At 37.8% G+C, this 23,209-nt stretch overlaps 1 protein-coding gene across 1 annotated transcript in view; it reads right to left on the minus strand.

Moving 5' to 3' along the window:
* The window catches only part of LOC102692151 (contactin-associated protein-like 5), a 179,419-nt gene that overhangs the window by 13,430 nt on the left and 142,780 nt on the right, over nucleotides 1-23,209 (minus strand). The window contains exon 19 of the mRNA XM_069196417.1: nucleotides 18,551-18,625. Within this exon, the coding sequence (XP_069052518.1) occupies nucleotides 18,551-18,625 (75 nt within the window). The remainder of the gene's footprint in view (nucleotides 1-18,550; nucleotides 18,626-23,209) is intronic.

The following is a 23,209-nucleotide window of genomic DNA, read 5'->3' on the forward strand; positions in this document are numbered from 1 at the left end:
ATACATTATGATTCCATATTGTAACAGAATTAATTCTTAATTCTGAGAAGTCTAAGAAGGGTGAATACTTTTGATAGCTACTGTATCACAGCCTGTTAAATACTAATATTAAATACTGTTAAAAATAAATGAATAACATGAATAAATATGAATGGGTTAGAAAACGTGAATACTGACAAACCATGATTGAGGATTTTACATGTATTTATGTTTTTAAATATTTATAATTAAGCTAAGTATATTTTTATAATTATAATCTAAAATGATTTTATGATCATTAAATGATCAAATGAGTAACAAAAGTTATGAAGTTTTAGAATTCCATGAAGTATTACCTACAGATATCCCAGCATTACTATTACAACAGGCTGCCTTCATATACAGATGCAGCCATTCAAAATGCCTGGAAAAACCTTGTACTGTGAGAAATTATCTGCAGTGTAGTGCATTATACTGCAGTACATGATTGGCTGGCCAAAATGACTGACGGGCACTCGTGGTGCATTGGTCTGTAGTGAAAAGATTTTATCATTTAATCTCTTTACTATGCACATTTTAATCCGTTTAGTATTGAGTATTTATATGGAATTTAACAACTGAAGGGAAATCTTGGTAGCTGAGCACAAAAATAACGGGAGCATAATGTCTCCGAACGTCATAAACGATATTAATTTAGGAACATAAACATATTGTCACAGATGTCGGAAGGGACAAACTGTGGAGAGGCAGGAGAGCAAAAAAGACCCCATGCGAGGTGGCGGAATGGGGAGTTAGCCCGGGCTCATCAGTGCAAAGATTTCTGGAGTGCCGTATAGAAACCTATACCCTCAGGTAGCGGATGTGGTGCGATCTGGTGCTAGGTGAGTCTCAGGACATCCGAACATCAATGCCGAGCGAGGCAGAATAAGTGACCCGGAAATATACAGTATAGCCCAAGGAAAGAGGGAAACCGAAAGGACAGCAAAACAGGAAACTAGGAACAGGACAGAGTAGGAGCGCCCTCTGGCTGAAGAGGGCGCTCATATTATGAGTGACACATATTACAGATGCAGCCATTCAAAATGGGTGAGGTATTTCGCGGCATACCGCGACACGCCCACCGGGGTATCACGCGGTTCACGTGTGTCACGTGACTAACTATCCGGCGTCGCCTTGTAAAACCGCCAGGGGGCGCTTAACCTCTCATGTACAGCATTTGAGCCTTTAATTTTGAACTGTGTATTACAGCATGTTAATCATCAGTCATTAAAATGTTGGTATATTTTATGAAAGCAAGATTGCTCAGTTGGACAAAAGTACACATCCTACCTTTATCAGAAATATTTATGCATCAAAGCCTTTACTGAAGATATTACTAATAGTATTAATAATGGATGACTTTGGATAAGCTGTATACTCAAAGTATAATTTCTTTAGCACATTTGTACAAGCACTTGGAATCTGTCCAAGCCATACTTTGTCAGGCATTTTGTTTTACTTCAACGGGCATAAAAACTTCCTTGCTTTTAACAGGGCGTTTCATAATTTCTAACTACGAAAATGATTTAAAATGCGACACCTATCATTCAACTAGAGCTTAAAATATCACAAGGAAAAATACACACCGGTATTCCATTTCTCCCTAAACATTGTAAGCTTCGAAGTCTTTAACTAACGTGATACCGGAGTCAACAAGCATACTTTTAGAATTTGATTAAAAGGGAATATAATATAGAATCGCGTATCTCAAGAAATTAATAACGATATAATTATATTCATGTTGCAAAAGAACTGCAACGGACATAAAAACTCCCTTGCTTTTAACAGAGCGTTCCATAATTTCTAACTACGAAAATGCCAGGTGAAAGGATTTGTAAACATATTTTGTTAAAGCAAGTCAGTTTTTTCTGCAACACATAAAATACATTTTTTCAAGAAAGTTTAGCCTTTGTCACTAATGAAACCACTAAATAAAGACATAAATATAGAAATCTTAAGATTTGTTTTATTTAATGTTGGTAGCAGGATGAACTGTCAGAGTGTATATTTTGTCGCAAAGTTGCTGCAAGATGTTAACAGTGAAAAAGGTATTTAGAAATGAGTTATTTCAAGATGAAAAAGAAAACATAAACGAAACATGGTTTCATTACGACCAGAATCGGTCTTGAGATATTTTTAACTTGATTTACAGTATTTGAGAGGTATGTCTTAACACCGATACTACAGTGCTTAAGTACTGCTCACGTATATGTTTCTAGGTTTATATTATGCATATATATATATACGCGATTCCATATTATATTCCCTTTTAATCAAATTCTAAAAGTATGCTTGTTGACTCCGGTATCACGTTAGTTAAAGACTTCGAAGCTTACAATGTTTAGGGAGAAATGGAATACTGGTGTGTATTTTTTTCTTTAAAGTACCAAGACCAGCTATATACTGTATGTTTACGTTCCAAAATTAATATCGTTTATGGCCTTCACACGCGTTACAGTATGCTCCTATTCTTTTTATGCTCAGCTACTAAGATTTCCCTTCAGTGGAAAAATTCAATATCTACAACGGGCACAGTAAAGATGTTTACAGTAAGTCTTTTTACGACAGACCAACGGACCACGAGTGCCCCTGTCGGTCAACCAATCACGCACCGCGGTACCCCGTGTCATCTTACCTGCGGTACGTGTCTGTACCGCTCACTTTGAATGGCTGCATCTGTATGTAAACTGTATATTGCTGGTATTGGTAGTTTAAAGAAAAAAATACACAATACAAAAAAATACACATGAGTATTCCATTTCTCCCTAAACATTTTAAGCATCACAAGTCTTACATGTCTTACATGTGGTTATTTCCAAAACATTTTTTTCACACTCCTTCTGAGCATGTTACTGTACGTTTATATACTGTGAAAAGTGATCATTTTAACCTTTTCTGTGAATACGGTCATTATTGGAGTAAACAAAAGCATACTTTTAGAATTTGATTAATAGGGAATATAATATGGAATAGCGTATCTAAAGAAATTTATAACGATATAATTATATTCAGGTACTGTAGCACAAACAGTAGTATAAGACTTTCTATTGATATGTGTATGGCTGTTTCACCACTATGCTATGTCACTACGTCTGTAGTGTGATACCTTAAGTGACTGATTTATAAGAGTGAGGTTGTGTGTTCAAATCCAGTAATCGCTATGAGTTTTCTTTTAACAAATAATAATTTCTTTGAAAAATTAAAATAGCAAATATAATGGACACTATACTGACATTTTTTATGTTTCTAAATATCAAAACATGTTCGTACTGTATGTACACAGCGGTACCACAGGGTGTAGGGCGCAAACCCACATGAGCCTGAAGCGCTACATCATTAATACAGTAATGTCTTCCATGTTGCATTAATAAGTTTAAAAGGAGGAGACACTTTACACTTTAACTCTTCAGTTCACAGAGAAATTTCACCAGAGCCTGACAACATTGTCTTATAATACTCTTCTTGTGTCTAATTTTTGGTTAAGCAGATTTCAAGCAGGATTTCATATGAAAAGCAGTGACGTCACCGCACTGGCCAGCCCAAATCAAAGTTTAACCCGTTCAGAGCCTACATTACATTTTTAGCGTTTCATTTTGAGCTGAAGACCCTCACATCTGAAGAAGGCTTCAGAGCCGAAACATTGTGTTTTCTCTCTTTTATTTTCAGCATGGAATAAACCTATTACTTGTTCCTTTGCAGACTACGCAGGCTGAAGTAGTGTTGTACAGTGATAATAGACGTGGGTAATGTCATCCCCATTTAACAATGTGCTTATCGTGCAAATCCTGCTAAACTAAAAGTGTCTATTTCTGTATAGGGTTCTGTAACATTCCAGTTTATGTTGTGTTTGAACTTGCAAGAATAGCAATTACAAACATTAAAATCATACTTGCTTTATACTGTCCAACTGAGCAATCTTGCTTTTATAAAATTTACCAACTTTTTCATGTTAAATATATACGATGCTGTAATACAGTGTAGCGGCAAGGCTTATTAATAAGAAAGAATTAAGTGTTCTGAGCTTTCCCAAATTAGGCCTCATTTCTCCGTTCATCTCTGTGGTGCAGCCACAGAGAAACCATTCATGCAAGATGTTTTCTTTTGATAAGGACAGCTCCCAAAGGGGGATGCACTTAGCTAAGCCTGGCTATCATGATCAATGGTCATCCATTGGCGCCTATCTGTCTAGGGAGTGCCAGTTGGACATCTGGACTGCATTACTAAGTGTCAGGACTAAGTGACTCATATCTCACCTTGATCAACCAATCAGGGACTGGTAGGGCCGAGTAACCCACGTGGGACTCTGATGCCCATGGAACTTTCAGCCAATCAATGAGCTGAAGTTCCTCCAGGTAAAAACAGGCAGCACAGAGAGCCTGAAGATTCAGATTCAGAAAGGGAGATTCAACAATTCTAAAGGGAATTCAAAGGAGAATCCCAAGGGCAGGACATTCTCGCAGCGCGCCTCCTGACCATCCTGAGACTCAGCCCGGACAACCACGGAACGGCCAGTGTGTCCGAGTGCCAGAACTTTCCTTTGTTCTAAGAGTCTAGAGTGGAGGTTGCCAGAGAGTAACCAGCAGCAGGCCTCGTAAACAGGTCGGAACTGTGGAAAGCTGAATCACTATTCAGAACTAGCTCTTCATCAGGAACGAACCGGTCCTCTTCCTGACTTGCTGGGACCCACAGTCATCTTTTCTCCTGTGCACAAACTGTGCTAGTTAAACAACACCAACTAGCCGGTCAGTGAGCATCAGCAGCGCACCGTCGCAAGCCGCACAGCACAGCCTGGCACCGAGCCAGAGAGCGCGGATTGGACAGCAACAGCCTGCAACTGTTTCTTTGTGCCCGCAGGAGATCTGAATCCCCAAAGATTGGATGAGTATTCAACTTCAATGCATTACAGCTCGAGAATTCAATTGTTATCCCAACCAGTTGATATCAATTTAATTCCTAAGAGTTATGTACTTGTTTGAGTATCTAATGTAGAAGTTGTAACCAAGTTCACTTTACGAAACGGTCTTAATGAATGATATACTGAACGTATGTCCTCTTGATATGTGTAACTCTTTGTAATTGATTGAATATATACCTTTTGTATTCTGATAACCCTCTCGATAAGATCTGTTAGGTTTACATGCATATTCTATGTATTAATAAATGTATCCTCGTGTATTAGTACCTGTGTGTGCGAGTTGTTTGAGTTATGTCGCATGGTTGGATTCTAAAGCCACCAAAAGAATCAACTTTGTGATTTACTGCTACAATTAATAATTGTCTCAGTAAATGCTCAAACCCTACAGAACTGGTGCCTTCAGAGAGCCACTATGATTACATATTTGGCGTCCCTGAACCGGTTTTCCCTACATTATTTGGCGTCCCTGGCACGGGCGTGGCAAGACTGAAATGAGTCAACCAAGCGGAATAATTCAATATAAAACGCCGCGGGTTTCATACACGACAATACAGTGTGCTGAAAGCCGAAAGAAAAAAAGTTCCCCTTGCTCTTTAAGCAGTGTTTGATTGTTTTGTGATCTTTTGCGATCTACCGGGTTGATTGCATACTTGATCTTGTGGTTTTCTGTGGTAAAACTGTGATTTCGTACTTAAAAGTAATACTTTTTAAGTTTAACGATGGTTGCTAAAAGGTCTGAATTCGAGTCGCTATTAAGCACTCTCTCTAGCAGCGACAGGTCTGACCACGATCTCTTCCATATCTCCGTCAGTGGAGACGCTAGAAGAAATCTCCATTCTCTGAGAGAGCTAGCGAAGGACATAGAGAGATTTGACCCCGCAGTGTCAGAGAATAATATCGAGAGTTATATTCAGGACCTCAGGTATACCCTGCAGTACCTGCCAAATGCCACAGAACAGGAGAAAGTGTTTCTTTGAGAAGGAGCTTTCCCTGTGCACCCTGGCACCCAAGAGGGGTCAGGACCACCACCCCGCAGTGGAAGGGATCCAGATGGCAGGAGAGCAGGTTGGTGATGTAGCCCTCACCCTTAGCCCTGACAGGTCCTCTATTAGTGAGGATCTGCTTGAGCAGCTGTCGCAGGGCCACCGCCAGGTGCCCCTGGTGCAACATTCACAGGTTAGACAGGAGGTCCAGCTGGACGCTGAGACTACTGCGCTGTGGACACACCTGATCCCAGATGCTGATTCCCTCTGCTGTGACCCAGGGAACCTGCAGTCAGGTAACATTATTTTTCACAACTACCAGGTACTGAGTGAGACTGACCTGATTGTTCCTGCCTCAACGGCAGGGTTGCCAACACACCTAGTCCCCCAGAAGGGACAGGGAATGAAAGCCGAGCCGGTTTTCTTACAGCCACCAGCTCAGTCTGTCAGTCTGAGTCTGACCAACAGTGGTTCAGCCAGACTGGAGCTGGATGGTAAAGTCACCCGCCTGCCAGTGCAGGAAATCTCAAAGAGAGGTGTCAGAATCCCAGCCTGCACTGACATGGGCCTGGTGAGTGATAGTGAGTTCAAAGACAGTGAACTAGCTATCCCAGTGCTGGGGCAGCTCCCTGAACCCCTAGCGAGGGAAGGGGGGAGCGAGCAGGTGTCCTACACCTACCCCCAGCAAACGATTGTAAACATGCCGATAGAGGAATTCCTCAATCAGGAAGTGTGCAGGGTGGACCTGAACAGTGAGAATAGGGTAACAATCCCAGATCACTCAGGTGCTCCAGATGACCACTCAGCCGAGGGTCAGGCATGCTCCACCGCTGCACCGCCCCCTGCAGGGTTCCTAGAGCACAGGCATGAACAAATCGAAAAAGCAGATGCCCTGGAAAAGGAGGAGCAGCATCAGCCGCTGCGTCAGATCTCCCCAGATTTCCAGGATGTTGGTGCCCAAGATGCCACAGGGCATACTGAGGAAGACACCATGTACATGCTGCGCCAGCTTAGAAAGGCAACAGTCACTCAGAAGGAGATGACTGGGATCAGCCACCCGAAAAGACTTTTGGGAGGACTGATTGCTGCCGCCACTGTTGCACATTTGCTTTTTCTGGTAGGTTTGTGTGCTACTGGCACTCCCACCCTGACTGCCCCAAGAAGGCAGGGGTCAGAGATGCCAGAGGGTAGTGACAGACTGTATCAACAGCAGCAAAAGTTGGAAAGCTTAGGGAAAACCCTAAAGGCAACTTCCTATGCAACAGGGTTAAACCTTATTCCCCATCCAGTGGACATGATTGTTGGTGTTATACAGTGGGTTTATGCTTGTGTGCAACAGGCCAGAATGTTGACACAGGACCTTGTTAAGGGAGTTTAGTGCCACGGTAGCCAGTCTAACCACGGCACAAATCCCAACCCACTTGATTCCACTCTTCTCAGTAGAGGAGTATGTGACATTAACCCCATCGCTCATAGGTCACCCAGAAGGCAATCCAAGATTGAATTCGGTTCCAAATCTTGAGATGTGTATGGCTACCAAAGCTATCCATTGGCTGTGTCTAAACGATTCACCAATGAAGGGTGTAAAGCTACTAACGAGCAGAGGGAGGTTAATGAACCCCACGAAGAGCAGGTGGGAAGTAAATGGCTGGTCAGCACACCACATTTAACAGACACTGTGACTTGTGACAGGCATGATACAGCTACCACAATGCAGCTACCTAACCAATAGTTTTCCTGTAAGTTCCCGAGGAGGCCATAGTACAGCATGGTGACTTAATACTGTACGGTCTGGAACCAGACAATATAAGACCAAACTTGAGGTCTTGGATGCCTTCAGGTGCCACACTATTGAATTGGATAGAAATCCAAGAAACAGTAAGCCCTGAGGAGGTACAGGTAGTTGAGTTTGCTTTAATGGAACAAACCTCCAAACGACCCTAGCAGATACCCAACACAGGTGTTGTGGTTTATCGGGGGCTGGGAACAGGAACTGTTGTTATTGTAGCACTACTGCCGAGTAGCTGGATCATGACTGACAGTGTACTCTGAATGCTGTACTCTTGCATCAAAATGTACTCTGGGTAGCATGAATGAGTCAAAGGTAGCATGTCAAAAGAAAGGAAGTGACTTCTCCCCAAATATCTATTACAGAGGTATCAGATATTGACAGTGAACTTCCTGATGTGTAATTCCTAGACTGAGATAATGTCTCCTACCGTGTTTATACATACTCCAAATGTTATTCATCCTGTTTGTATCCAATGCTGGTTCCGGTATGAATTCTCGAGGAGTAATGTGGACATTTAAGGTTAATGTTCTGATGGCAAGGGACATCACTTAACTCTGTTTTGATTTTGAAGGCAACAATGCCTCGGGACCTCGTGACCTTCAAAAAGGGGGGATATGTAGCGGCGAGGCTTATTAATAAGAAAGAATTAAGTGTTCTGAGCTTTCCCAAATTAGGCCTCATTTCTCTGTTCATCTCTGTGGTGCAGCCACAGAGAAACCATTCATGCAAGATGTTTTCTTTTGATAAGGACAGCTCCCAAAGGGGGATGCACTTAGCTAAGCCTGGCTATCATGATCAATGGTCATCCATTGGCGCCTATCTGTCTAGGGAGTGCCAGTTGGACATCTGGACTGCATTACTAAGTGTCAGGACTAAGTGACTCATATCTCACCTTGATCAACCAATCAGGGACTGGTAGGGCCGAGTAACCCACGTGGGACTCTGATGCCCATGGAACTTTCAGCCAATCAATGAGCTGAAGTTCCTCCAGGTAAAAACAGGCAGCACAGAGAACCTGAAGATTCAGATTCAGAAAGGGAGATTCAACAATTCTAAAGGGAATTCAAAGGAGAATCCCAAGGGCAGGACATTCTCGCAGCGTGCCTCCTGACCATCCTGAGACTCAGCCCGGACAACCACGGAACGGCCAGTGTGTCCGAGTGCCAGAACTTTCCTTTGTTCTAAGAGTCTAGAGTGGAGGTTGCCAGAGAGTAACCAGCAGCAGGCCTCGTAAACAGGTCGGAACTGTGGAAAGCTGAATCACTATTCAGAACTAGCTCTTCATCAGGAACGAACCGGTCCTCTTCCTGACTTGCTGGGACCCACAGTCATCTTTTCTCCTGTGCACAAACTGTGCTAGTTAAACAACACCAACTAGCTGGTCAGTGAGCATCAGCAGCGCACCGTCGCAAGCCGCACAGCACAGCCTGGCACCGAGCCAGAGAGCGCGGATTGGACAGCAACAGCCTGCAACTGTTTCTTTGTGCCCGCAGGAGATCTGAATCCCCAAAGATTGGATGAGTATTCAACTTCAATGCATTACAGCTCGAGAATTCAATTGTTATCCCAACCAGTTGATATCAATTTAATTCCTAAGAGTTATGTACTTGTTTGAGTATCTAATGTAGAAGTTGTAACCAAGTTCACTTTACGAAACGGTCTTAATGAATGATATACTGAACGTATGTCCTCTTGATATGTGTAACTCTTTGTAATTGATTGAATATATACCTTTTGTATTCTGATAACCCTCTCGATAAGATCTGTTAGGTTTACATGCATATTCTATGTATTAATAAATGTATCCTCGTGTATTAGTACCTGTGTGTGCGAGTTGTTTGAGTTATGTCGCATGGTTGGATTCTAAAGCCACCAAAAGAATCAACTTTGTGATTTACTGCTACAATTAATAATTGTCTCAGTAAATGCCCAAACCCTACAGAACTGGTACCTTCAGAGAGCCACTATGATTACATATTTGGCGTCCCTGAACCGGTTTTCCCTACAACAGTTTAAAATAAAAGTCTAAACAGTATCAAATTGAATTCTTATCTTTATTAATAAAATAAATTAATAAATAAATACAGCTTTTTATCATAGATTGCACTTTTCTAAAATGTATTTTAAAAATAAAAACTATTACAATCTAATCTTTCCATGTTTGATCTTGAGATGAAGTACAATACACTCCTGCTTTGTTTAGTGATGGTATGAAAAATAAATCTAAATGGGGAGAAAGCTATGCTGAAAGTTGATTAAGGTACTTAGAAGACAAAGATAACGACTTACATTGCATTGTCAGATTGTGAATCAATAAAGGCATTTAATTAAACATGGATTTATGTTTTAATTAAAAATGAGGCTAATGGGGACTATCTTATTATTTCTCTCTTCTCTCTTATTGTCAAAACGCATTCAATTGTGGTTCTTTTGGTTTCACGGGGGGCTACTCAGATAGTTGGGCATTCAGGTAGATTGCCAGGTGAAAGGATAACTAAATATACTTTGTTAAAGCAAGTCAGTTTTTTGCAATACATAAAAGACATATTATTATACAGCTGGCACAGCACCCAAACAAATGCAAACGCGTTTTTAATAAAGTGCTTTTATTCATTCATAATCTGACTCACATAACTCACATTCCCGAATGACCCCCCCGGCTCAACAATCTTAGGAAGAACACCAAACAGCCTGTTAATAAAATTGTTGCAATTTTGTTCTGTCAGTTCTTCCTCCCAGAACTTGTAAATTGCATTGATCAGTTCTTGCTTTGTGCTGGGTTTAGCCATTTTCTGAATATAGTCTTTCAGGGAATGCCATACCATCTGTATTGGATTTAAATCTGGGGATTCCGATGGAGTTTACACCCACTTCACTCCCTCTGCTATAAGCCTCGCCTTGCTGCTGTGTGTTTTGGATCATTGTACTGAAAGAAACGGTGCCTTGATCCAAAGTGCTCCCTGATATATGGGGCGGCATGCTGTTTGACCACGACTTCCTCAAAGAATTCACGATCCATAATTCCTTCAAAAATAAGAAGTGGTCCTGGGCCTTTTCTAGATATATCCCCCCAGACGTCAACCAGTGGATTTTTTTGCTTTGGCTTGTTCAAATGCAATTTGACATGTTCCTTGTAACTACGCTGCTGTCAATATTGTAGCAGTAGACAAAATGAAACGTTTGGAGTTTGTAATGTAGGGATTTCTATACTTCTTTATCTAGTGGTTTCATTAGTGACAAAGGCTAAACCAACCTGCCTGCCACACACACACACACCTTAGGACGGTGACGTCACTGCTTTTCATATGGAAATATTTTGACACCGCGCTTAACAATCTTAGTAAGATCACAAAACAAGCCTGTTAGCCTGGTTTTTGCCTAAAAAAATCACGCCCGAGAAAGTGAAGTAGCATTAACTAGCAAAGGTGTTTCGCAGACGTAGGCATAGTATGTAATTCAGGCTTTATGAACTCTAATAATAACCCTAATTAATCGAATCCCAGGTGTGAGTTCATAAAGCCTGAATTACAGATGCAGCCATTCAAAATGCACGGTACAAACCCATATCGCGTGCGCCACCGCGCCCTAATGCAGTACGTGATTGGCTGGCCAAAATGACCGACAGGGGCACTTGTGGTGCATGGGTCGGTAGTGAAAAGATTGAATCATTTAATCTCTTTACTGTGCACATTTTAATCCAATTAGTATTGAATATTAATATGGAATTTTACCACTAAAAGGAAATGTAGCACAAACAGTAGTATATACTGTACACATACAGTATCTATTGATATGTGTACGGCTGTTTCACAACTTGTCATGTGATTGTGTTAGTGGTGTGATGGTTTAAGTGCCTGACTTATAAGCGAGAGGTCGGCTGTTCAAATCGAGCTAGCACCATGAGTTTTCTTTTAAGAGACATTTCTTTGAAAAACTAAAATAGCAATATTATGGGCAATTAATTTACTTTTTTATATTTCTAAATATCACAACATGTTTGAATCTAAGTCATTTTTTAATAACAATGAATTGTCACCGTCTTTCCCTCTGAATCACTCCAGTAGCAGGACCCTCTATCGTGTGGATCCCTTTAGAGCTCCCTTCAGATCTAAAAGGTTATTAATAATATCTTCGGTGTCGCATCTTCCCAGTATAGCTGATCTTTTGCTGCCTATGCATGCTTACACAGCTCTCTAGGTAAATTATCATACTTGACTGAGAAAGCTTTAGAGAACTTAACATTTTTATTATCAACAAATTATAAATATGACGTTTACAATGGCGTTATTAATTTTTCACTTGAGTGTATGGAGGAGTGTAAGCTGTCAATGAGAGCAGACCCACCCTCTGGGCAAATGATTTTTTTTTATTTTTAAAAAATAAAATAAAAATTAGATATAATGATATAAACATTTACTGCAATACATTTACTTTGGTGGGTAACCATGTCAACCTGCATAGTCTGCAAAGGAACAAGTAATAGGTTTATTCCATGCTGAAAAGAGAAGAGAAAAAATGCAATGTTTCATCTGTAAATCCTTCTTCAGGTGTGAGGGTCTTCAGCTCAAAACTGAAATGTTTGGAGTTTGTTATATAGGCGCTCTGAACGAGTTAAACTTTAATGCAGGAAAAATGTATTTCCCAGAAGCTATACTGATTCTCTCTGATGCAGTGCAGTTAAAAAAATATCTCTGATGCTTTTCCTAAATTGATATTGTTTATGACCATCAGACGCCTTATGCTCCTTTTCTTTTTTCAATGGATTGAACAGGGAGAGGCATTTTATGATGTACTTTTCATTGATGAAACAGCAGTGGCTCTGGAACAGTTTTCAACCATGTTGTTTTATAAAAAGGAGAGATATGTGAACAACCAAAAGCCAAAACATCCACTGAAGGTTCACGTCTGGGTGTATATCTAGAAGAGGTAGGGGACCACTTCTTATTTTCAAAGGAATAATGGATCGTGAATTCTTCGAGGAAGTTGTGGTCAAACAGCATGCCACCCCATACGTCAGAGAGCACTTTGGATCAAGGCACCGTTTCTTTCAGGACAACGATCCAAAACACACAGAAGCAAAGGTGATGCTTAAAGCAGAGGAAGTAAACTGGGTGAAAACTCCAGCTGAATCCCCAGATTTAAATCCATTAGAGATGGTATGGCATTCCCTGAAAGACTATATTTGGAAAACAGCTAAATCTAACACAAAGCAAGAACTGATCAATGCGATTTAAAGTTCTGGGAGGAAGAACTGACAGAACAAAATTGCAACAATTTTATTAACAGGCTGTTTGGTGTTCTTCCTAAGATTGTTGAGCGGGGGGGGGGCATTCGGGAATGTGAGTTCTGTAAGTCAGATTGTGAAGTGAATAAATAAAAGCATTTTATTAAAAACACATTAGCAATTTTAATCAAGATGGGGTAAATGAGGACTTATATTGTAGCACATTCACCTTGGGCTGCGGCTGAATAACGCCCGGCTAGGGAACACGCCGAGGGGCAGGACGGGAGTAGTAGTGGTCAGGGCGGGGACTAGGAGAGCCGCTGACCCACTGCAAAATGGTTGTACAGTTTGGTGTGATCGTACTTGAACCCCTGTTATACCCAATTGCCACCCTATCCCTGTGTAGCTATCCTAATAGACCCCTGTGTGTTGCTCTCTCTTGTTCTCACTCTCACTCTGTCTCTCAATTAAATTCAATTCAATTCAAGGTGCTTTATTAGCGTGACCAATGGGTACAATCAGCTTAACTTAGATATTGCATGATTTTAAAAACTATAAAAGCAGCTTTCAATAGTTAATAACCACTTTTTATGCTCTAAACATGGGCGATTTTTCTTCCTCGTCATCAGATCTTTCTTGGAAAAATATATTTTATGTGTTGCAAAAAACCGACTTGCTTTAACAAAATATATTTAAAAATCCTTTCGCCTAGCAATCTAACTGAATGCCCAACTTTCTGAGAAGCCCTCCATGAAACCATGTTCGCTGATATTATTACTGACAATAAATATCATCGACACTATATTGTCATTACAAACATGTATGCTATATGACGTACGCGTTACTGAAGCTAAAAGTTTAGCCTTTGTCACTAACGTAACCACTAAATAAAGACATAAATATAGAAATCCCTACGTTACAAACTGTATATGGCCAGTATTGGTATTTTAAAGAAAAAATACACACCAGTATTCCACTTTCTCCGTAAACATTTTAAGCATCAACGTCTTACATGTGGTTATTTTGGAAATGTTTTACATGGGTCTTCTGATCATATTAAATTTAAATAAGTTTAAGTGCCTGCGGGTGCTTTTCCTGTCCGTGGGGGGAAGGGAGGACTGTCTTTCATTAGAAGGTTAGCCTATTCTACTAAAATGTAGAGGGGGTGGAAAGTGCCCGCGGTCATTTAATTAGTGTTAAAATTCACACTGATTCCCTTGCGAAGATACGGACATAGAATATTCGTGCGTGGTCAAAAAAAATGGCATAAAAACAACAAAGTGAATGCTGTGAAGACATTCACAATGTACTTTAGACACAAAGCAAGTGTTCTCACAGCTCTAGGAGGTTTTGTAAAAATGCTACAGGCCCGCCAAAATCGTTTTTGAACTTCAAGCTAACGGTTTGCATTGTCAGATTGTTAATCAAAAAAGACATTTAATTAAACACGCATTTGCGATTTTAATCAAAATGGGGTTAGACCATTAGACATGCAATACACTTCCTCTTGATCATCTTAGAATAGCTTTAAGGTTTTTTTTTACTTTTTAATTATACACTTTAAACACTTTAATTTTGTAAAAGCAACACACATTCCATACAGATACAGTACAATCACATTCTCCTGTCTTCCCGTGGCGTAAAACGAATTAGCAGGTGATTGAGATAACAATGCATCCCCACTGAGTGAAATGTTCTCATTTGTTCTCAAGTGTAAAAAGAGGTGATAATTCGTTATAATTCCGTGTCGCATTAACTAACTCTTCAGTTTATTCTGCCAGACAGTACATAAATATAATTATATAGTTATTAATTTGTTTAGATACGCGATTCCATATTATATTCCCTGTTTATCAAATTCTAAAAGTATGCTTTTGTTTACGCTGATTACAAGCAAATTCACAGAAAAGGTTAAAAGACTATCACTTTTCACAAAGCATATAATCTTAATATGGTCAAAAGGAGCAAGTAAAAACATTTCCAAAATAACTACATTTAAGACTTTTATGCTTAAAATATTAAAGGAGAAAGTGGAATACTGGTGTGTATTTTTTCTTTAAAATACCAAGACCAGCAATATACAGTTAACATTATATGTTTATGTTCCGAAATTAATATTGTTTATGAGCATGTGAAAGGAATGGTGAATCCGAGATTTTCTTACTCTGTATGATTGGAAACGAATACGTGATAGGATCAACGAAATGCTGTGGTGTTACTTTTTGTCAATGAAAAAATATTCTTTTCGTTTACAACGACAGTCACAAAGTAAGTGGACCAGGGTAATACTTTGAGCTTACAGCTTGTCCAAGGTCATTCATTATTAATACTATTAGTAATATCTTCAGGAAATACATTGATGCATAAAATATGTCTGCATAATTAAAATATTTATGATAAAGGTGGTAAGTTGTGTACTTTTGTCCAACTGATCAATCTTGCTTTTATAAAATATAAGAACTTTTTAATGTTTAATGATTAACATACTGTAATACACAGTTTAAAATTAAAAGTCTAAAGAGTATACAACTGAAATTCTTAATTGGATAAAGACTGTCCCTCAGCAGTGATCGGGATTCGAAACTGGGTGTCAAATACATAAAAAACGTTATTAGCCCCACCTGGCGGTTTTACGAGGTGATTTCGGATACTATTACATACATAATCTAATTTGCATGTGGTATAATGCGGTGTGACATAATATGATGCGCTTAGATGTGACACGCCCACCGTGTTGTACCGCAGCGTACCCCGCTTGTTTTAAATGCTGCATCTGTATAGTTTCAAAGCCACTACAGTATAGCGTGTGGGAAATGTATTAATTTAGGAACAAGTAATAGGTTTATTCCATGCTGAAAAAAAGAAGAAAGAGAACACAACGTTTCGGCCGTGGAGCCTTCTTCAGGTGAAGAAGGCTCCACGGCCGAAACGTTGTGTTCTCTTTCTTCTTTTTTTCAGCATGGAATAAACCTATTACTTGTTCCTTTGCAGCCTACGCATGCTGACGCAGCTACCCACCTGATGTATTAATTTATACTGCATCAAAGTTTAACTCATTTAGAGCACCTGATATTTCAAATTCAGATTTAAAAGGAACATGTCAAAATATTTTCAAAATAATCACAAGTGAATGAGTTGAGGGATTCGATAATAATAGAGAAATCATAAAAATAACCCCGAGTTGTTTAATGATAACGCAATACAACTGAAAGAAGGACACTTAAATTAACACGAAAACACTTTATATATATAAATCAGTTAAAACACTTTTTATGCTCAAAAAACGTTTTTTTTGTTCTTCTGCGCGATAAGCTTAGTCTTTGTGTAAGCTGTAAGTTCTTTTTACTTCTTAATTAAACATTTTAAATACTTTAATTTTGTAAACCCAACACGCATTCCTTACAGAAATAAAATAATGTTTTCTACAGCAGTAACTGTGTTAAGCAGTTTAGCATGTTGCTCACAAAACAGTGCACCATCCACTAACCGTAAAGTCCGTTCCACAGCTTCTATATTTTTTAAAGATTTAGAAAAGTTTCATCCATACAAATACCACAGACTATTCTCTATTGTTTTTTCAGAATGTCTTAGTTCAATATTTAAATTACATCTAAATAAGAAAGTGAGGTGTTAGCATAAAGTATTAGTAATCAATAATATTAAAATTCGCAATGTAATAATTTGTTGCTCTTCTTCCACATCTTGTAAAATCATTAATTTACAAGAATTTGTTAAAATATATGTTGAAACTGAAATCAGAAAATAAGTAAAATACGAACTTAAATAAAAAAGTAAAATATCATTTGAAATTAAGACAAGATGCACTTTTTTCTGTGTCTCTTCCTATTCTTTCTCACCCGCTTTGATTCAGACACAGAATGGTTAAAAATGGGAGGGAATGTTTCGTGCCAGTCAACGTATTATTACTCGCATCTGGTAGTTCTTGTCATTTATCACTCTGCCATCACTCTGCCCCATGATATAACTTTTATATAAACAAGATCTAGTACCTGGTTCAATAAAAAAAACAAACTTATTTTGAATTACTTGAATCCCATGTGTGAGTTCATAAAGCCAGAATTACGTACAAACCATCTACTGTAAAGTTTCTGTGCTTTGTGTATATTCCAATCTCAGTGGGGGCAGGGTGTATGTATAAACATTTAAACTCCAATTGAATTGGGGCTCTGTATAGTTCATACCAGAAACATTGTGTTCTCTGAAAGCGTTTTCTTCCCTCTTTTACTTATCTTTTGCAGCCTACGCATGCTTACGTAGCTCACTGCGTGAATTCTCCTTCTTGACTGAAAAAGCTTTAGAGAACTTTACAACCGTTTTATGTTATAAAGTTATATAAAGTTTACATTGGGGTTTTTATAAATTTTTCACTTAAACGAATGGAGGACTGTCAGCTGTCAAGGAGAGCTCCCCCATCCTTCCCCTCACGGACAGACTGATAAAGCAATTGGGATGTGTTAACTATCCAGCTGTTGCAAAGGGTTCAACTGCAGCAGCCACAAATAAATTAAATAAAAAAGTTTTTTTTCTCCTGATGGTAATTGTAACTAATTGTCACGTTTCACATCCTTGCCAAACAACAATATATATTTGATGTGTTTTTTTTATTTTGAAACCATGATCTTGACATGCAGGTGTTATGTAGAGTTAACAGCTTCAGATTTAAATAGGTTATTAATAATATCTTCCATATCGCATTATCATTGGAATGTTCTTACAAGTGTAAAAAGAGGCGATACACAGCATGTCTCCTCTATAACTCTTCAGTTTACAGAGAAATTCCATCACACTATATTGTCCAAAAATACTCTTCTTCTGTCTAATTTCTAGTTTAGCAGGATTTGCACAATCAGCACAATGTTTAATAGGGATGACATTACCTACGTCTATCTCACTTTTCAACACAGGTTTGAGGCAGAGTGTCTGTTAATAAAACAGAGTGCCTTCCAATACATATAACTACTGCATGATTTCTTTATCCATTTCAGCTAAATGAGGGAAATTAATCAGTCAGAATCTTTGAGTGCCAATTTTAAAAGTAAGCCTTCTTCCCCCGTTGTTTAACTTATATTTTACAATCAAATCCTAAAATAACATGTTGGCTTACTACTATTTATTACTAAATATTCTTAATTCTAGATACTATATTTAATTAAAAAAAGAGAAAAAAACTAGTTATACTGTGTTTTAGTATAACTAGTGCAGGAATGCACTAATGGGTTAAAAAACATTTAATTTTTATTATAAAAATATGTATTGTGTGACAGCAGTACACAGCTGTGATACATTAAAGATTCACTGTGACAAAAAAAATGTGTTGGGCGGTACCTTTTGACATACTGCAGCATGTTCTTTGCAGTACTCTCCAAGGCAACCATTCTGAGTGGCTGCATCTAAAAGAATGTATAACAGTTCCCAAAACTGCCACTTCCGTGAAGAAACTTTTCCTTTTTATAGCCTCAAAATCTGTGCATTAAGTGGTTCTATAAAATCTCATGTTTATAAAGATGTAAAAAAAGGATCAGATGAATCATATCTACAGTATATGACAATTATTATTTAAAATCTGCACGATAATTTAAGAAAGAAGTGATACTTGCCTCCAATAACCGCCAAATCAGTTTGCATTACATTTGATAGTGGCTCTTTTCCTCTGTCTGATTTCTCAGAATGATCTATAGATTTTGAAAGAAAAAAAAAACATGGAATGGGTAAATACTTATCATTCCATTTCCATCTAAAAAAATTAAAAAAACACAATTATACAAAAATAAAAGTAATGCACGCTTTTGTACTATAAACCCATACAGTGACAGAGTCCATGCATAAAGTATTACCTTGCACAAAATGAGAACCATGCTGTTTAAGAAATATAATCAAGAAACAACTGGCATCTGGCATGTGATGCAAATCAATGCATACAAGCTATTTTCCAAGCCTGTGTGTCCTGATTGTTCTACATTCTAGTTCAAAGTATGAAAAATTAAATGCTAGATTAAGAATATTAGATCACATTTGTACCAAATGTTTAATATACGTTTTTAAAAATGATTGTCAACGCACACAATTGAGAATTAATTGAGTATGCTAGCCTCTTACTTGTGCAGAAACTATTTTTCAGTTTATGTTCTGCTTTAAAAATCCAAACAAAGATGAATGAGATTTTAATTTAAATACATTTTGATAAACACCTTTTTAAAAATATGTGGTGCAAACCAAAAGAATAGGGACAGTAAAGGAATTATTTTTTTTACTTTACAGTGAAACAATATTTATTTGTGATCATGAGATTAATGTGAAGTAGAATATAAGTTTTTTGGGGGTCATTGCCATGCTGCTTTTCTATATACAGTATAAGCATTTTCTTTAACTTAAGTAGGCCAAATGTTTCTGTAAACTTTAGAATTCAATCCATTCTCATTACATTTACATTATCAGTAAAAATGGGTGAACCAGTCCCAGACATGGTTTTTCATACATAGGCCATTTCATTACTTCTACTAAACTTCATAGATGAGATGGTGTTCTTGTTCTTTGAAGCATCTGCAGTTTATTTCTCCATCCTTTAACCTTTCCATATATTTCATCATTATTTATTTATTTAACACTGTCCATAAAACTTTTTTTTCCAAAACGGATATGGCAGAAGTACATCAACTTTGTACTTCTGAGGTAATTCTTATCTGACTTTTCTATTCGTTGTGCTAATGAGAGGTTTGACATCTTGCAATGTAGCCTTTGTAATTATGGTTTCATATTTTTCAAACGAGATCCCATTAGCTTCATCCATGCGCTCTGAAGGTTGCTGATGATTTCATTGACAGTTGTTTTCAGATATACATTGATAAGTTTTCAGTGATCAATAAATTTTTGGCTAATTGAAAATAATATGTATCATTTTTTAGTATATTCCAAATTGTGTTTTTTGCTATGCCCATTTTCCATGGTATAATTCTAATTGTGTTTTCAGCTTTCATATTGATTGCTTTTCTTCCATAGAAAGGTCTTTTGTTTTCAATTTAACAGTTAAATATGGATCCAAAAAGGTAAATCAGTCAGCATATTTTCCCAGTATATTTGCTCCTTTAAAATTGAGGTTTATCGATATCAATATATTTAAATTATACAAGAGGGAAGTACTAAATAAATGTTATTAAAAGTTGCATTTTTAATTGAGAAATGATTATGAAAAGTTCCTAGTGAAAATTCCAGTTTAGACACAAGTGTACCAATACTTTTGGAGGGCACAGTTAGGTTTGTTTGCATACAGCTTGGAAATCAACAAGTTTCTTCAGAGTCACATGCAAAGTGATTGGAGTATATTGTGCAGAAGCAAAATTTTCACTTTGATTAAACTTTTAGAATAGACACCTTCCGTATAAATTACTTTGATCAAGGCTGGAGCATTCTGAATGTATTAATTTAAGCTACTTTTTAAATTCATGCATGAGGAAGAAAACTTTCTTGCAAAGATTCCAGGGAGTTTCAACAGTGGAAAGATTTCCTTAATTATTTGAATCATACCGAGGTGATGGCTGGTTTCTCATGTGATGTTCTTTTATCTATTTTTCTATCACTGTCCCTTCTATAAATGGGGAGGGAATGAGTAAAATAGTTAAAAATGAAACTCTGAATGTAAACTATATAGAAATTCAGTACTTGACCCCAATCTGAACTTTCTGATCCTATTCATTCTTACACGAGCATGTCCTTCTAGTATGATTGACATTAACAGAGTTCTAAAATTACACCCAGATATTGTCAGATTGCAACTAAGCAAGGCATGACCTTGTAAAAGTTGGGATGGGACATCTCCAAAGAAATTCAGGTTGCTGCTTCAAGTGGTGTTTGTGTGTTTGTGGAATCTCTTTCTTATCTGTGTATCCAAGTGCCATAGGACTTTGACTTTTACAATGAGAAGGATTGTTACAACCCTGGTGTTGTCATGCTAAATTCCACTCTGGACTTGAAAATCCTGGTCTTCCCAAATTTCTCCCCGTTATTCTTTTCTTTCTACCTGATCTGCTGGGAGTTATTGTAACTATTATTATTATTATTATTATTATTATTATTATTATTATTATTATTATTATTATTATTATTATTATTTGTAAAAATGTACAGAGCAACACACACATTCTGGAAATACTGTTGCTTATTCTAGAGCAAAATTATTTTTTATAAGGACAGTGCCACATGACAATGGTTTGTCATACTATTACATGTCTAATTATCCAAAACTTACTTCATTATGCAGTTTACTTCCCATGTTATCAACAGTGATCATCCCAGTGCCTGTAGTACTATTTCCTTATCCTATCTTGTGATAATTTCCATTGTTGTAAAGACATTTTAATTTAAAGGCAAACCTGCAGTATGCTGTCAGAGTTTATGCTTTGACTCAGAAGTGGTTTATAGACTGTCACCAATGTTAACATTTGTTCCGTGACATTTCATTAAGGGGGAAGGTGTGTTTTTGTCGTTTGTAACAGTTTTTGTAACGTTTTGACAAATAGAGAAACAATACAAGTAACAAGAATCAGACAGCAGTTGTGAAAGATACAGCATCTAAAATGACAGATACTGTACATTTGATTGTCTGTAATAACCTAAAACAATTCTCAAAACCTTAGTGAAATGTATTGAATCTCTGTACCTTAATTCAAAGAAAAATAAGTTTATATAGACACTTGTGCAATACAGGAGTCTGATCTCATCAAACCTCATTCCTTCAGATGAATTTCAAATACAGAATGCAAGAAGTGTGTGAGGAGGGATAAAAAAGTTAAAATAAAAATGCAACTAGAGAAGGAACTACAGCAAATGAATAAGTGTGTCATTCATATGGACCACATATAGCTTATACTGTAGCTATATGTTTAGTTTACTAACAATGGATTTATACAATCACATCAGGAAATGACAGCAGTTCAAAGAAGTATCTGTTTTTTTCATATAAAGAAGAATGTTTTAAGTTATCGAGAGAAGAACTGTATTCATTAGCAACAAACTATAACATACTGAAAGGGATCAGACATAGCAATGAGGTAAATGTTCTATATATAGTAAAATATTAAACCCTGGTCAATACACATTGATGATCAAAATAATGGGCTACATATTGATTTTATTTGCAGGGATATATACTGTATATACAGACATGTGAAAAAGAAAGTACACCTTCTTTCAATTCAATGGTTTTACATATCAGGGCATAAATAACAATCATCTGGTCCCCACCAACTTGTATAATTAGACAAATCTAGCCTCAGATAACAGACAACACATAACACATTTTACTATGTCATTATTTATTCAACAAAAAGTAAGCCAAAATGCAGAAACCATGTGTGAAAAATTAAGTACACCCTTGCTGCTTCTATAGGAATTAAGAAGGTAATTAGCGGCCAGGTGCTGCTAATCAAATGCACTTGATTAGTTGATCATCAGGAAGTGTGATCACCTCCATAAAAGCAGAACTTATAGCAGTTTGGTGATCTGGAGCATTCAGGTGTGTGTTAACACCATGGCAAGGAGAAAAGACAAGCAGTTGTTGCTGCTTATCAGTCTTGGAAGGGTTATAAGGCCATTTCCAAACAATTTGAAATCCATCATTCAACAGTGAGGATTATTTACAATGGAGAACATTCAAGACAGTTGCCAATCTTCCCAGGAGTGGGCGTCCCAGCAAATTACCCCAAGGTCAGACTGTTTAATGCTCAGAGAAACCACAAACAACCCAAGAGCTACATCTAGGGATCTACAGGCCTCGGTTAACATGTTAAATGTTAAAGTTTATGACAGTATGATCAGAAAAAGACAGAACAAGTATGGCTTTCATGGAAGGGTAGCCAGGAGAAAACCCATTCTCTCCAAAAAGAACATGCCAGTGTGGCTTAGATTTGCAAAGTTGCATCTGTACAAACCACAAGATGTCTGGAACAATGTCCTTTGGACAGACGAGACCAATGTGGAGATGTTTGGTCATTATGCACAACGCCATGTTTGGCAAAAACCAAACACACCATATTACTACAAACACCTCATACCAACCATGATGGTAGAGGGGTGATGCTTTGGGCTTGGTTTGCAGCCACAGAACCTGGGCACCTTGCAGTCATCAAGTTGACCATGAACTCCTCTTTATACCAAAGTATTGAGATAAATGTGAGGCCATCTGTCTGACAGATAAAGCTTAGATGAAATTGGGTCATGCAATAGGACAATGATCCCAAGCACACCAGCTAATGTACAACTGA

Source organism: Lepisosteus oculatus, chromosome 12 (genome assembly GCF_040954835.1).
Source record: "Lepisosteus oculatus isolate fLepOcu1 chromosome 12, fLepOcu1.hap2, whole genome shotgun sequence".
Taxonomy (NCBI): Eukaryota; Metazoa; Chordata; class Actinopteri; order Semionotiformes; family Lepisosteidae; genus Lepisosteus; species Lepisosteus oculatus.